The sequence below is a fragment of the Leiobunum rupestre genome, chromosome 1 (genome assembly GCF_980474605.1).
Source record: "Leiobunum rupestre chromosome 1, qqLeiRupe1.1.hap1, whole genome shotgun sequence".
Classification (NCBI taxonomy): Eukaryota; Metazoa; Arthropoda; class Arachnida; order Opiliones; family Sclerosomatidae; genus Leiobunum; species Leiobunum rupestre.
The window spans coordinates 62651993-62668461 of NC_143384.1; the positions used below are offsets into that span (position 1 = coordinate 62651993).

Genomic DNA, 16469 nt, shown 5'->3' on the forward strand with positions numbered 1-16469 from the left:
CATAACCTGTTGAAGTTTTATAGCAGCAGCGCTTCACAGTGATGATCAAGGGACTCGAATAAACGATAAACTGGTTTAATTTATTAAAATAATGAGAACAAGTTACATGATTGAAAGCTGGTAAATTAGTGACACACTGATACGCAGTGTAAAAGGTTTTAAAACCCGAGCGGGAAAAAATTTAAAAAACAAATATGACAATAAAGCGGAGAGGTAAAGTAAAAAAAACATATCTCCGTGGTTTTGTTATCTTTCCCGCTGTGTTGTTAAACAATCTTCATCGGTTATCTTCAACAATCAGATTTCAACTAAATAAAATGAGTTTCATCTTTCAAATGTGATCACACAAATAAAAGCCTCACCTACCTTATCCAATATCGAATCAAATGTTGATGACATTCCATCTGTAAGGTGCTTCCAATATTTCATACTAAATTACTACGGCAACAATTATTTATCTGTGGTTACTAAAAATTTAAATTATTTGAACTAAATTACCAAACTGACTAAATGAAAATAAATTAATTTAATAAAAATTACTAATTCATTTTATTAGCAATATACTAAATTTAGTTAGTTTTTGAAAATAATTTTGGTTATTACAAAAGTTCTAGTGTTTTTAGCAAATAATTATAAACTAATTTGTTAATTTATAATTAAGTAAACTAAATATTGTTTCTACAATATAAAATGAATAAAAAGTAATTTAAGTAAATTAATAAATTAAATTGCTAAATTCGATAACTGGTAATGAACTTTTCTGAACATATTAGTAATCAACTTAAATTACTATTCAATTGAATTGCTTGCTAAGCATATAAACATTCATTTTATAAATTACTTAAATATTGTGCAAAAAACTAATTTTTAGTAGTCTATTCTAGAAAATTTTCTAATTTACCTTATTGCAAAATTAATTTTAAAAACTACCTAATGAAAAGTTTAGAAATTAAATTTCTTAACTATTTAAGAAATAATTATTTAGTAACTTGGGCATCCCTTTGTCCTCTGATCAGTCCCTGCTCTTTGAGCCACTTAAATAACTATGCCTAGAATCTACGAATGTTCATCTGTAGCATGGGAACTAATATAGTTTCCATTGTGCTGCTCAAAGTGGTTTCAGATAACCCCAGAAAAAGAAACTTGTTCCATTGGGAAAAAAGTAGTACCCTGTGGATTGATCCAAGCTGCTCCGTCTCTAGAGATAGGAGTGACATTTTCAGATTGCTCAGATCACCAATGGAATACAAAATTAACACAGTTTTGCTTGGTTTTTGGAAGATATCAGATGATACACCACTCTTTGATAACTTAATTTCATTGAGAGCAGCTCTATCTTGCATCCCTGCCACCCCTGTGATGTCACGGTCAAATCTGGATCAATATTAGAGCAGTCCCAATGGAAAACACTAACGAGTAAGTCAAATATGTTATGACAGTAAAATAAACATAATACAAAATTTAAACTTATTTTATTTATAGTAAAGCTACATAATTAAAACACTTCAAATAACTTAACAAGTTCAATTTAAATTCAAATGTTTATTTAATGTACGAAAATTTCATTAACTAAATACCAAATTGGGATCTCAAATTCATCAGTAAATGGTTTCAACTAAAATTAGTTTTAAAAACCATACTTCATACTGTTTGAGATCCACAAAATGTTTAAAAATGTTGCTACTAGCGAAAACTTCTACATGAGGCTGGTTTTTCACATTGTATAATTATGCTGTACTGGACGTTGAGCACAACTGAAAATGCCCCTAAGAGAGCTATGAACTGGTAGCATGGTTTAACCTCAGCAGCCCTTTTGTCGGATATTAGCTCCAGATCGCTTCGTTACGGACAATGTTGTAAATATCTGAAATTGTTTTTAAGTTTATGACAACTATATTTCACATTCTAGGTCACAATGAATTCTGGGAGGAATCAAGTATTTATTCGGGAGTAGATCATGGTTAGATAGTTATGTGTGGCTTTCATGCTGCTGAAACTTGGCCACCCAATTCGTGCCATCTGTATTCAGCTAAGCTAGGCTAATACCCAAGGCACCACCTTAGACCCAAGTCATCTAGCGACTTTTAATGCCCTTAAACTAGTTAGTCAGGTTACAATATGTAGGATGGTGTATCCTGATCTTACACTCTTGGATTAAATGACAACAAATACCTCAGCACAAGTAGGATGAATTCCTATAATTCTATCAAAGTCGCTTTTCTTAGCACCAAGTCTTAGTCCCAAAGCAAACCCCTGAGTTACTTCACCAGCATTTGGTCCTAAGTAATGAAAGCCAACCACTCTCTCCTGTAATTTAAGAAATAAATTTCAAGATAACAGCATGAACATTACATGGTTAATTTGTTACAAATGAAATTTAAACAATGTATTGATTTGCAAAAAGCTTAGTAGCTACAATGAATTTGTTATTTCACTTACATTTTCAGGAATCACACATATGAGTTTAGCATAGCAAGTATTTTCTTCCCTTTTTGGTACACTCCATTCAAGTGGTGTAAAATTAGAATGGTATACCTAAAATTAATGTGTAAGAATAATTTGAAATAGAGGATAAAAATTCAAATCAAGCTGAAATAAAATTTGCGGCACAGGTCTAAGGCTAAATCCAGTCACACTATCCCTTAAAACCACAGTAACATCTCCATCTCATTGGGCAAAATGCATTCAAATTGACTTAATCTAGGTTTTATTGTCTATTAGGTTGTAAGGACCAAGGGTTCCTTCTAATAAATTACAGCCACTAGATGGCGCCACCCTCAGTAGACATAGATAATAAATAGGTCTAGAGGTAAAGGTCAGTAGATAGAATGGGTATATATAGTAGACCCTCACTCATGTTCATCACTCCACACCTAGCCTCCATAGGAGCTAGGCAGCCTTGTAATTTATGTGGTTTTATAATAAAATGTAGCTAGTATTCAATATGTCTTTATAATAAATCTTAAGTTAACTTCTAAGTCTGCCTGCTGTATTCAACCGCTGGTCTCGTCATGGATTCCTAACATTGGTATCATCAGAGACGAATTCGGTAATGAAGAAAGGTTCATTACAAGGTCTAAGAATGTATCTATTTATACTTAAGACTGTTGAGATGGTCTGTGAGCATCATGGTTGAATGGGAAGGAAGTGTGTTTCAATCATGTTGAAAGATGACAATTTTTGGGAACCAATAAGATACTGGCCTCAATATTTTTTTTTCAGGGGAAGTAGGAGAAGAGCGATTGGGAGCACTGTTAAAAATTGTCTCAACATTGTCATTCACCCAAAATATAAACAGGTTTCGTGGTAACTAAATGTTATGGGTCAAACTGCATCCCAACCGACTTAAACAAGTTTTTAGGGTCTAGTGTGGCTGTGTTAGCAATAATAAACTATACCTCTATGTTTTCTTCTCCATATTTTTCAATTGCAGCTTCCTCGGGAAGCCCAATACAACCATACTCCAATGGGGTAAAAACTGTGGTAGGAATGTTGTTATAATCGCATTGTACGTTACTTCCTCCATAAATCCTTCGAGCAAGGAGAATTCCAGCTTCAATTGCAACAGGAGTTAATTCTGGTTTTCCTTCAACTATATCACCAATCGCAAAAATGTGGGGCACACTTGTCTGTTCATTTATTGTTGGAATTTTCAGATTTCTATTTAATTAAGAGATATTAGTAGTCGAATGACTAGTATTTGCAGAAACAATGATAATTTTATTCTTTATTTCAGAAAATTTTGTAAATCCCAAGCAGATGGCTTAGGGAACAAGTTAGACTAATAGCGTTTTCGATTGAGATCACTCCAAGAGTAATCCAATTTTATCTCTGACGTCATCGCTCTAAGAAGGAAGTTTTCTGCTATCTTCGGTAAGTCAAGCAAAAGTGTATCAAGTTCATATTCCATTGGTGATGTGAAAATGTTGGCGAGCGAGCAACAGGGTCAATGAGAGACATGCATTTCTCTCGGAGCTGCTCCCTTTTTCCCAATGGAACAAGATTTTTTTTGAGCTTTCCAAGAGTACTCAGATTGTCTCAATCGAACAAGCTATAACACACCCCTTAATTATTTTATGAGCTTTTCCAATACTGAACAAACCTCTTACTTTGAATTTACATTAATCCCAACAGTCTCTAAGCCAATAGCTGTTGTGCAAGCATCACGACCAATTGCAAAAACTACCTATATACAAATACATCATAACTTATGAAAAAGAGAAACAAAATACTAGCAACAATAAGACAAAACTAAAACAATGGTAAGGCTATATTAAATTTCTTATAGCAACATCCATGTACCTTAAAACAATACGATTCACTATAAACATCTCAGAACTGTACCTAGAGTAGTTACAGTTTATGTTGTTAATGACAACACAGACATATCATCAAATTAATTAGATTTAACAGAAAATAAATTTATACAATTTTTGGGTCTGTTGGATAGTTAAGTAGAAATTTAAAATACATTGAATTTGCTTACCGTTTCATATTCCTCTTCTATAATATCTCCTGTCTCTATCATCTGGCCAGTAACTTTCAACCTCCTAGGTTCAATCTCTTCAACCTAAAATATTTGTTATAAGTTCAATTCATTTACTTCAAGGGAATATTACCCCAACGCATTCTTTAAGGAAGAACCCATAATAATGTGAGCAAGTATTCATTAACCAGAAATATCTATAGCTGTATAATAGAAGGGCCAGTGATGGAAGTGTTACTTGTTTCCCTCGCTTAGGAATGGCAACAAGTAATTTTGAACCAGGTTTTCTTTTAATAAACCCATTTTACCTTACCCACTGCTTCGCCATTTTATTGATTGGGGTAGAGAACCTGACCAACAAAGAGGCTACTCATACATAGCACGTTCAGCAAAAACTATTTTTGGGTGCCATTAACAATGGCTCAAAATGCAGCATTTAAGTTCATGAATCATTAAGAGTTTAAAGAGTAAAATGTTTAGTTTGTAAGTTGACATTCCAAAGCGGAAGATAATAATAATAATTTGAGGAAGAAATATTTTAACATTTACATAGGTTGGTTATTGCAACACATTATCTGTAGTAATCAAAATTATATTTTAAATGGAAAATTTCAAATTGAAACTAACCTTAACAGGAATACAAGGCCTCAAAAATTTTACGTTAGCACTGGTTTGCATGTAGTCTCCTATCCGTTCCGCCATATCTTGGTCAAAACCTCTCAAGAAAATTGATCGAACCATCACTGTAGTATCAAGCCCAATTCCAGCAAGGAACCCAGCACATTCGAGAGCTACGTAAGATGCGCCTATTACAAGAGTTTTCCCAGGGCAATCTTGCAGTGAAAACAGATCGTCACTACAGGAAAAAAATGTGTGAACAATATCTGCTTTTCATAGTAAAAAAAATAAGGAAGTTTACATCTGGTGCTTGTTTAAGGATTGTACCAAATATAAGAAAAACAGAAAATTGTGTATGTATACAAAGAATGTCAAAGGTTTTAATCAAGGTGTTAATTTTCATTCGGTGAAAAGTGAGGATGAAGCTATCTGGCATGATTTTCAAATTTATTAACTGGCTGCCGATCATTAGGGGGAAAAATTGACTTACGTGGAATAGGAAAATTAACACAACCAGAAGTAGGACGATGGACCTCTGGTTGCCCCCTTCTAATAATAACTTAACCGGAACATGTATTTAAGAAACTTTGAATTAGTTTTCACACTGAAGTTTTGGTACTGCTCTAAATTTGCTACTTTATTTATTAATTTAAGAATTTGGATTGCAAAGAAGACAATGTAGTAAATGATAATTTTAGTTCAATTTTAAAAAAATTCATAGTTTCTGATTCCCTTAAATACACAAGGTTTGAAAACTAAAAACCCACTTTCAAATCTGAGATTTTGGAAGAAAAACCGACTCATTTAATGTGCAATGACCACTTTAATATCTATCTTAGACTGAATTGTAATGATATACAAACTTTATATAGTTAACTAGCTTGTTAACTTGAAACTTATAACTTGGTACTTCTACCAGTCCTTTGGTTCAGATTTGCAGTTGCTGTATACATTTTAAATACAAATATGGAAATTGTATACTAAAATAAAAAACCCACCCAAATGAAAAAATCCATTAAAAACCCACTGGGTTGGGCTTTTGAGAAACAAAAATGGGTTTTTTCGAACCCTGTTTAAGTTGGTAAAATAATCTGGTTTTAGGAATGAACTTTAAAATACAGATTAAATATTAGGTATTTATGAAAGAAAGCGCCACAATTTATCGTACTCTATACAATAAATACTCTAAGTTTCTTTGGGAATCATCATAGAATACCAGGTCCATGTGTGTACATACAAAATATTAAGGTTTGAGTGTGGTACAGTTACTATATGCATTCGTATTAAGTGAAGAATAAAAGAACGTCGTTATATTTGCATATATAAAACTTTTTTATTTAATAGTAAAAACAATTAAATACCATCTGACCGGTTTCGTCGGGCTTAGCCCTTCATCGTCGGAGACAAAATCTTCCAATTTAGTTACAACCTATATATATAGCCCAACATTGCACTAGAAAAGTTTTTTACAGTTGACCTTTATGGCTATGAGATCTCAGGGGGTAAGTTTTTTTATTTTTAAATTTTTTTAAATAGATATTTAATAATTGTGATTAAGCGCCATCTGAATTTTTTTTGTGTTTTTAGTGGATTTTTTACGGATTTATGGGGGGAATTTAGGTAGTTTACAGTTGAATAAGGGTTATATTAATTTTTAGGGACTAACATTTGTAATAATTACATTATTTCTTCGAAAAATTTATACCAGATGGCACTGCAGACATTCCCGGCTTTATCGTTAAGCGCGGTTTTTTTATTTAAGATTTTACAAATTTCGATACTTTCTCTAACATTAAGTTTATATTTATTTGATGGTTGTGCTAATAATTCCATGTCTTCCCAATTAATATCATGTTTGGTCAAAAAGGCATGTTTGGCAATGGCAGATTGTTCGCAAGCACTTTTTTTGGTGTAGCCTATGTGATTTTTAATTCTTTTCTGCAAATTGACTTTTGTTTGGCCTACATAGTTTTTCCCACAGGAGCAATTAATTTTATATACGACTTTTTTTAAAATAAAGATAAAAAATCTTACCCGCCGAGATCTCATAGCCATAAAGGTCAACTGTAAAAAACTTTTCTAGTGCAATGTCGGGCTATACATATAGATTATAACTAAATTGGAAGATTTTGTCTCCGACGATGAAGGGCTAAGCCCGACGAAACCGGTCAGATGGTATTTAATTGTTTTTACTATTAAATAAAAAAGTTTTATATATGCAAATATAATGACGTTCTTTTATTATTCACTTAATACAAAATATTCTGGAAATTAGCCTACCTTGTAATTCCATATTCTTTTGCTCCTGGTATATCTGGGTAACGAGGTCTTTCCCCAGTAGCAATGATGAAATGTTGGGCCGTAATTAGTTTTTCATTTCCTTTCTTATCCACTGCCTTAATTTTATGTGGTTCTACAAATGTTGCGTAATTGTTCAAATACTGTACAGAATTTTCTCTCAAAGCCACTCTGTATCCCCAATTAAGTGATCCAATATAGTTTTGGATGGCTTCTCTCATGGTTTCCCATTTATGTTGAACTAAGAAAACCAAAAAATACCTCAACAAAACCATTATCTCAAAAAAGTTTTTTTTTAAACCAAAAGTCAAAACTTAACTTTTTTTATAAATTTAATTTTCAGATTTCTCTAATTAGTATTGAAACCAACTCATTACATGAAATCTGATTAATATTATAAAAATTATTAAACCTACTATTTTCAGGTATCTCCCAACCAAACTTTCGAGAATCATCTATTGAGTGTCCTGTTAATGAAATATAACAAGAAAATTTAATACAGTGAAAATGTTTATGGTTAATTTCGTATCTCATAAAGTCCTATGCAACCCAACATAAATTATGTTAGACGCATGACAGAACTTTGGAAGTTATGCTGGATATTTCTTTACATCATTTAGAACTCGAATATTATGGATTATATCTAATTTACTAGGTTTAATATTCATAACCAAAAGTTTATTATTCCTTTTTTTTCAATTTGGGATATTTTATAGAATTTCCAGTTTAAAATAAATTATTGATGTAGCCAAAGGGGTGTTTCAGGTTTAGACTGCTCTGAGACAAATCTCTTAGTTTTGACTATACATTAATTACACCCCATTTCTAACCCGCTTGAGCATTATGTTCTAAATGGGCTAAGTGATAAATCAATCCTACCACCAATTTTAATAAAAATATCACTTAGGTAAATTAAGTTAACTCTACTAACTAAAAAGTTAAATCCAAGGGTTTTGTTTTTATATTTAGAATACATTATGATAAAATTTGGTTTGAATAAAATTGAAAAAAAAAAAGAATTACCTAAAATTGCTGATTGATGCATTAATTTTTTAGGAATACATCCAACATTAACACAAGTTCCACCAAGACCTGAAATTAAACTGGAATCATTAAAAAAATATTTGAAACTTCGTAACTCTTTAATATTAACATGTCTGATCTATCTAAAGTCTACAAGAACACTACACAAAGATTTTTAACTAAAAAGGTATCGCATATAAGAACTTTTCTTAATAAAGATAAAACAATGGGAATTTAATAAGAAAAAAAGTAGTACTTTGGCAGAACATGCTGGCTTGTAAATTGAAGAATTTAAAAATTTAACACCCGCAAAATGAACGAATTTCTTTCCTGTTTACACAAATTGCCATAGTAAAAATAAAAAAAGTTACACCAAATGTCTCAAATGCACAGAAATACTACCAAACTTGGTTAGTGTAAAATTGGATAATAAATTATTTGTAAAACCACCAAAAAGTTTAAACTCTTCTTCCAGTTTAAGTTCATAATTTTCACCTTCTGAGTACATCTGTACTCAAACTATATGGATATAAATATTTCATGGTTTGAAGTTCATCAATTATATTATTAAAGAGAGTGTCAGCTTGGACACATTTCGAATTTATTAATTTACGGTACATCATAAAATATATATATTTCAAAATTCTGGACATAAAAATCTATGTTATGGCACTTAAAATCAATATTAAATAATTAAAATTAACTTAAAAATATTTATATGTTAATCACTTTGCCTCAATCTTACCCATTGTTGCGGAAAGAAAGAAATGTAGAAGATTTACTACCTAATTCCTACCATTCTAGTTTTTCTGAACCATTTTTTACAATTATTTTATCATATACACTACTGTTATGATAATTCCTTATAGGTAAAACAATTGGGTAATTCCACGAAAGATTTTCCCACCGATTTCAATGAAAACTTGTATTTAAGGTTATTTTGGTCGTGGAACCCAGATCTGAAATTTTCACGACGATCTAGTGAGTAGTTTCGGAGATACGGGATAGGCGATTTTATGAAAATGAAATTGAATAATTAAACATCGTTTTTTCTCTTGGTATATTTACTGTTTCAATCTGTATTTTGCATCGTATTTGTCTCTCCGTTTCCTTTAAAATAAGACCTCATACACATTTTTACTGAGAAAATTTTATGAACGTATTACGGGTCAAGGTCATTTTCATAAAATCGCCTCTCCCGTATCTCCGAAACTACTCACCAGATCATCGCGAAAATTTCAGATCTGGGTTCCACGACCAAAATAGTCTTAAATACAATTTTTCATCGAAATCGGTGGAAATAGGGTGCCTCAGGTGGGAAAATCTTTCGTGGAATAACCCAATGAGTTTTTTAAAGGTAGAATTTCGATTCCGATGTTGCATTAGTTAACCCCATAAGGGTTAAAAAGGTTTTTGAAATTCCCAAATTTAGGCTGAAGGTATTAAGCCTGAAATTTTCGTTCTACTATATTTTATCTCTGGTTTCCTTCTAAACATTATCTCTAAGCTTGCTTTATAAGCAGCCAATATAATAATCTAACCGCAAAGGATATCAATAATAGGCACCCAAGAAATGCAGGAACACCTACCCTTCCAATTAACACTTTAATTTGCTAGTTAATATTTATTTTTCAGGTACAATCGTTATAAGCATTATCTAATACACCACGAAAATTCTGACACTATCGCTTTAATTATATAAAGGAATTAAGTAGTAGACAAATGTATAATGGTAGAGTAACTAATATTATTAATACATTAGCATGTATCTCGAAACTTCAAACAGCATCCGTAATATCAGACAACACCTAAGAATGCATTAACAAAGCAGTAGTGCAATATCCATTAAGCGTAAACTAATATTATTTTTTCAATAGGTAATACAAGTCCCCTGAGAGCTACTAATAGGATTTCACAGTGAGATCAATCTTTTGACTACCAGGGTGGTCCGATTTAAATCCATTTGATTTATATCTTGGCTTTAAATCACCTCTTGTATTTTACAAGGTCAATTCAGAGAAAACGAACTTAAAATTTAAATTTCACTAAAATTAAATTAATTTAAAATTTAGTTTATGTTACCATTGTACTCACATCATTAATCAATTGGTCAAGACAAATAGGCAAAACATGTTAATCAATAATAAAAAAATTATTAAAATCAAATTTAAATCGTCAATTTTTTAAATTTATTATAATATAAAACCGTTAAACAAACTAAGCAGCTCACATTGTGACCAAACATTATTCATACCCATAACGTTTTACAATTCTTAGTATTCTATTATATTTTTCTACACCACTTTAAACAAATTCTAAGCTTCAATATTTCTGGTTGAAAGGCCTGGCCTATACTGATTTATAATAAATTCATATCAATTATGATATTACGCAAAGTAACACAATACTTTAATAAAACAATGAAGCCATAACTCACCCCAAGTTGTTCCCTTTGGAGTTGGTTTTACAAAATCAAATACTGCAACTTTTTTCCCAAATTTTGCTGCTTCCTGTAGAAATAATAAACTGTTATACAATTATACAACTTAAATACATTGTTACACAAATAGTATTTTAATAGTTGAGTATTTTTAGAACATTCTTAGTAAATGAGAATATGTTAAAAATAAAACCTAACACTATGTACACATTGCGAGTATTAACTAATGTTATAATAATAATATTTAAAAATCCAAAAGGTGTGACCATAAATCTATAATAATAAATAATAAATAATCATCTAGGCTAATACTCAAGGCACCACCTTAGGCCCAAGTCATCTAGCGACTTTTAAATGCCTTTAAACAGGTGGCCGGGTTACAATGTGTAGGAGGGTGGTGGTAAGCCCTTCGTACCACGCGCGCCAACAGTTTCCTACACTAACTATTAACATTAACCAGTGGGTAGAGAACTTGCAAACTCTACGCAGTAGTAGTTCCGAGTTTTCACACAGTGCCACAAGTTAGGATCAAACCTGGCTCCTCTTGCTGCGAGGCGTAAGCGCTAACCACTCCGCCACCCCATGAGTCTTTATGGAAAATATTTCGCCGAGAACTATTCTGAGTCGGTTTACCACCAGAAGAAAATTTTACAGCAAGATGAGAGATTTATCGGACACAAAATCTGCCAAACCCGCTATAGATAATGAGACGCGAAAAGTAGTGTTCGTATAGGGTCAAACTAAAGTCGGGGTTGGGGTCGGGGATGGAAAATTCTTTGTACTAATTAAGAATAGAAAAATTATAAAAATACCCCAATTTTTCTGGTTAAGATTAGATAAGTGTATCTTGTGTAAGCCAGCCTCCGAGCTTATAGGGACTATTAGTAATAGTCCTAGTCGATAGCTACGCCGCAAAATTTTCGTTTTGAAAACAAAAACATTTGAGAGAGTCGGCCATTTCGATCTATCGAAATCTGTCAGCTTTGCCTGCCTTCCGACCTGTATCTCCATGCCGAAAATGGCCAACGATTACGTCGCCGAAAATATTTTACAAAACTGATCGGCGACATTTTTGACCGTTAATTTGTGTTATCGACTAAGACAATAGTAAAAATAGATAAGATAGGTAGATTTTAAAATAGAGGTCTATAGCTTAGGCATTGTAACTCCAAACTCCTTAGCTGAGACTGAGAGAGCCTGAAACAACGGCAATTATGAAATTAAAACTTAAAATCGACTCAAGTCGGAGTCAAGCGTGAACCACGTCAGCGGCATCAGCCGAAGGTCATTCGGATCATTCTATGGTGGGAGAGAAGGAACCTATATATTTTATATTTTTAGGATTTAGCGGGGTACTTCGGCGCAAAAATTTAAAATTACACTACGAAAACATAACCCTGAAAAATGGAAAACCCAGACTTGATTTACGACAGTATAAACTCTCAGTATAAACTTTCCACTAACACTGAACACCAAATAGGCGTTTAAAGGTTTAGCTTTTAAGAGATAACAACTTGCCTTTGATGCAGCCAAACCTCCAGAGCCACCCCCGATAACAATGAGGTCATAGTCATAGTTAACGTCCAACGTTTCTGGCCCTGTAGGATTGAGTAGTTGGACTAGTCTTCCTTCTGCATGACTGGCTAATGTGTCATCACATCCACCTATAAGCTGGCCTCTTACAAAAACCTGCGGAACTGAAGTTCGCCCAACTTTTTTCTTTAAGGCGTCATGTAGCTTATCACCATTATCTGAAAGCAACAAATTTGTAAAATGTAATTCTTCTATAAATGTAAATAAATAAGCCATTTTTATAGCCTGGATGGCATAAGATACGCAATTCAAACAGAATTGTGGTTATTTCTGTCACCAATAACCACCAATGATTGCTCTACAAACTCTGTTTTTGTGGAATGGGAAACTGAAGTACTTGAAGAAAAATCCCTATAACAAGAAGAGAGGGCTAACCACTCCGCCAAAAAATAAAATGCGTTTGGTACAGCTAAATAATACTAATTTAGCGCATAGTTCTTTGATCATGGTATTTTTGAAACAACAATATTAAACAAGTTAGTTACAAATACTACCTTTTATATCAATGGAACAACACATGGGCATTAACTTTCTCATTGTAACAACAACTAAGTGTTCATAAATGGCAGCTAAGTTCTTACTTCATCTCAAACTAGACCAAAACAATTCACACTGAAAAAAAGAAGGAAACGACAGAGGAATGACCTAGTTTACCTGGGCGTCAACAGAGGTTGCTATGGTTACTGTCTCCCCCTGTTAATGTAATGCCTACCAGAGAAAGCCTATTTATAAATTAATCAGCTAATAGTGTTACACAATAAAAAACATAGGGTACATGTTGAATACAAAACACCCGAAACTATGCCAGCAAAGCCTAGTAACTTAAATTGGAATATAAAGTTTTTTTTTAATTTTATTTTTGGAGAATATACAATGTATATATTAGTATAAATATAATTCTTGTTATGAAACTCACCTATAGTATTAAATTCTAAGGCGTTGAATTCAACATTCAGAGACTGAAATAGTCCTTTGACCTGAAAAGATTTACATACACTGGTTAAATTTTCATTTAGCCCTTAAACATTATTTTTTCAGAAATGTCATCCGCAATTTAATTGGCCTGCATCTTTTAAATGTTTTACCAAGAGATTTTTAAAGTAAGGGAGACGACACCATTATATTTTTAATTACTAGGTTATAGTTCCAACTGTGATATAACTATTGTATTGTGCGAGTATCTATACACCAAACATACATTTCGAGAACGAGATTGAATTTTGTATTTTCGAATATATCTATATACAATTATTACTTGTAGCTTCAAAACATTTGTGAAAATTAATGGCAACCCGATTTAAAATAAAAGATATAACAAATTATAGCTGGCAAAGGAAGAATCACTACAACGTTAGAAGTTATTATAAATTATAAAAAATTATTCCTTTAAACAGGATTTAAAAATTCCCCAGTGGTATTACTATAAAATGTAACATCAACACTATGTGAAAATGCCCCAATTCTTGAGACCTCGGTGTCCAAAGTGAGTGACATCACCATTTTTAATTGAACATTGATGAAAATCATTCGCCTGTCATGTCACTAGCTATTAAAGCTACATCTTTGACATTGCACGTTTTGAAAAATTTAATAACTCCGAAATCTTAATGGGATTTTTTAATTATAGGTCCCTGAGCCTAATTTTTATTTTTTTATTTAAAAAAAAAAGGTTAAGATGCTAGGGATTTAATGGTGCAAGCCTTACGCATCAAGAATTGTCCAACCTGATATTAACCCAACCAAAACACTAACAATTTTGCTCTAAACCTCCTAAAATAAAACCCGCGGTAACAAAACATTTATAAGAAATGTTTTTGTGCTTGCAGCATTAATTTTGCTTAAATCAACGCAAATTTCCAAGCAATTGGGTAATGTAAGGGGAAAAAATTGAGTAGTTAAATATAAATAATTTTGAACTCGCAATCCAACACTCTTCCAACTGAACTAGCAGGTTGGTTGGGAAGGTGCTAGCGAATGAATGTTTTATCTCCGCCGATCACACCGCCGCTAGGTCAACAGGCACATGCGCTCGCGACCAATTATATATAATTTTGAATTAACTATATCTCCTTAAGTATTCATTTCCGACAAATAATTTAATAACAAAACAAATATATAGGAGAGGGACCTATTCTTCAAAATAGCCACCTTAAGGAAAATGGTAAACATATTTTGAACGAAATAGATTATCTATATGAATAAATATTACCTGAGTACAAAATGGACATGTAGTCTTACTAAAGATCATAACTTGGTTAGAATCAATATATTTTTGAATAGCAACATCAAAGTTTCCATTTTCAGAGATAGGCGCCATAACTAAAATCAGAAAACTTAATTTAGCTACATAAGAATGAAGTAGTAATGTTTAAATAAAATATCTGAAGAAGAAAGCCTACTGGAAAAACAGAATCTTCCAGAATGGAAGAAACCAAGCTTAGAGGTAGGACTTGGCTTCAAATTAAAAAATACATTTCTCGATAGATGTTTGTAAATCGTAATCGCCGAATTTATGCCGGATATAAAACTCCTCATTTCAGATGAAATCTTACCATCGTAATTTTAAATTTCCTCGTATAATGCCACTACCTTCTGCCTAGTTCAACCTGTTCAAAGAAATCAACCGGTGGAAATTCCGTTTCAAATACATCTGCCTGTCCAGGGTATATTTCAAAGGATTTCCCTAAAATGCATAGGTGGCATAGTTGGCATAGTTGCGGCATAGCTCCATTCCCTACCGTAAAAGTTCCTACTGCGTAAAATAAACTAAGGAATGGAAAGACAAGAAAGAATTAAGACAATACAAAGCATTATGTAATTCCAAACATTACAAAGAAGTGGAAACACAATTAATCTGGCATAGGCATTTCTAATCTGGCATAGTTGGATGATTTGACGTTATCACGCGGTTTAATTAATCTGGCATAGGCATTTCTAATCTGGCATAGTTGGATGATTTGACGTTATCACGCGGTTTAATTAATCTGGCATAGGCATTTCTAATCTGGCATAGTTGGATGATTTGACGTTATCACGCGGTTTAATTAATCTGGCATAGGTATTTCTAATCCGGCATAGGCATTTCTAATCTGGCAAAGTTGGATGATTTGACGTTATCACGCGGTTTAATTAATCTGGCATAGGCCTTTCTAATCTGGCATAGGCATTTGTAATCTGGCATAGGCATTTCTAATCCGGCATAGTTGGATGATTTGACGTTATCACGCGGTTTAATTAATCTGGCATAGGCATTTGTAATCTGGCATAGGCATTTCTAATCCGGCATAGTTGGATGATTTGACGTTATCACGCGGTTTAATTAATCTGGCATAGGCCTTTCTAATCTGGCATAGTTGGATGATTTGACGTTATCACGCGGTTTAATTAATCTGGCATAGGTATTTCTAATCAGGCATAGCTGGATGATTTGACGTTATCACGCGATTTAATTAATCTGGCATAGGCATTTCTAATCAGGCATAGTTGGATGATTTGACGTTATCACACGGTTTAATTAATCTGGCATAGGCCTTTCTAATCTGGCATAGTTGGATGATTTGAAGTTATCACGCGGTTTAATTAATCTGGCATAGGTATTTCTAATCAGGCATAGGTATTTCTAATCCGGCATAGCTGGATGATTTGACGTTATCACGCGGTTTAATTAATCTGGCATAGGCCTTTCTAATCTGGCATAGGCATTTGTAATCTGGCAGAGGCATTTCTAATCCGGCATAGTTGGATGATTTGACGTTATCAAGCGGTTTAATTAATCTGGCATAGGCATTTGTAATCTGGCATAGGCATTTCTAATCCGGCATAGTTGGATGATTTGACGTTATCACGCGGTTTAATTAATCTGGCATAGGCCTTTCTAATCTGGCATAGTTGGATGATTTGACGTTATCACGCGGTTTAATTAATCTGGCATAGGCATTTCTAATCAGGCATAGCTGGATGATTTGACGTTATCACGCGGTTTAATTAATCTGGCATAGGCCTTTCTAATCT

General features: G+C 32.9%; 1 protein-coding gene across 3 annotated transcripts; it reads right to left on the reverse strand.

Annotated features, from left to right (window-relative positions):
- Nucleotides 1-1531: 1531 nt before the first annotated feature.
- On the reverse strand, nucleotides 1532-15129 carry Trxr1 (Thioredoxin reductase 1). 3 transcript variants are annotated; one of them, XM_090180844.1, is made up of 15 exons: nucleotides 14858-15126; nucleotides 14668-14777; nucleotides 13375-13435; nucleotides 12380-12616; nucleotides 10863-10931; nucleotides 8426-8494; nucleotides 7819-7869; nucleotides 7385-7643; nucleotides 5114-5342; nucleotides 4487-4570; nucleotides 4110-4186; nucleotides 3399-3660; nucleotides 2440-2535; nucleotides 2173-2307; nucleotides 1532-1864 (listed from the first exon to the last, which is right to left on the reverse strand). In XM_090180844.1, the coding sequence occupies exons 1-15, from the start codon at nucleotides 14991-14993 to the stop codon at nucleotides 1796-1798; spliced, it is 1944 nt and encodes a 647-aa protein (XP_090036970.1). In that variant the 5' UTR covers nucleotides 14994-15126; the 3' UTR covers nucleotides 1532-1795. The 3 variants fall into 3 exon arrangements, with proteins under 3 accessions (XP_090036970.1, XP_090036979.1, XP_090036962.1); XM_090180853.1 differs by having other exon boundaries at nucleotides 1533-1864; nucleotides 10863-10935; nucleotides 12384-12616; nucleotides 15011-15129; XM_090180836.1 differs by having other exon boundaries at nucleotides 1533-1864; nucleotides 10863-10935; nucleotides 12384-12616; nucleotides 14858-15124.
- Between the last annotated feature and the right edge of the window lie 1340 nt (nucleotides 15130-16469).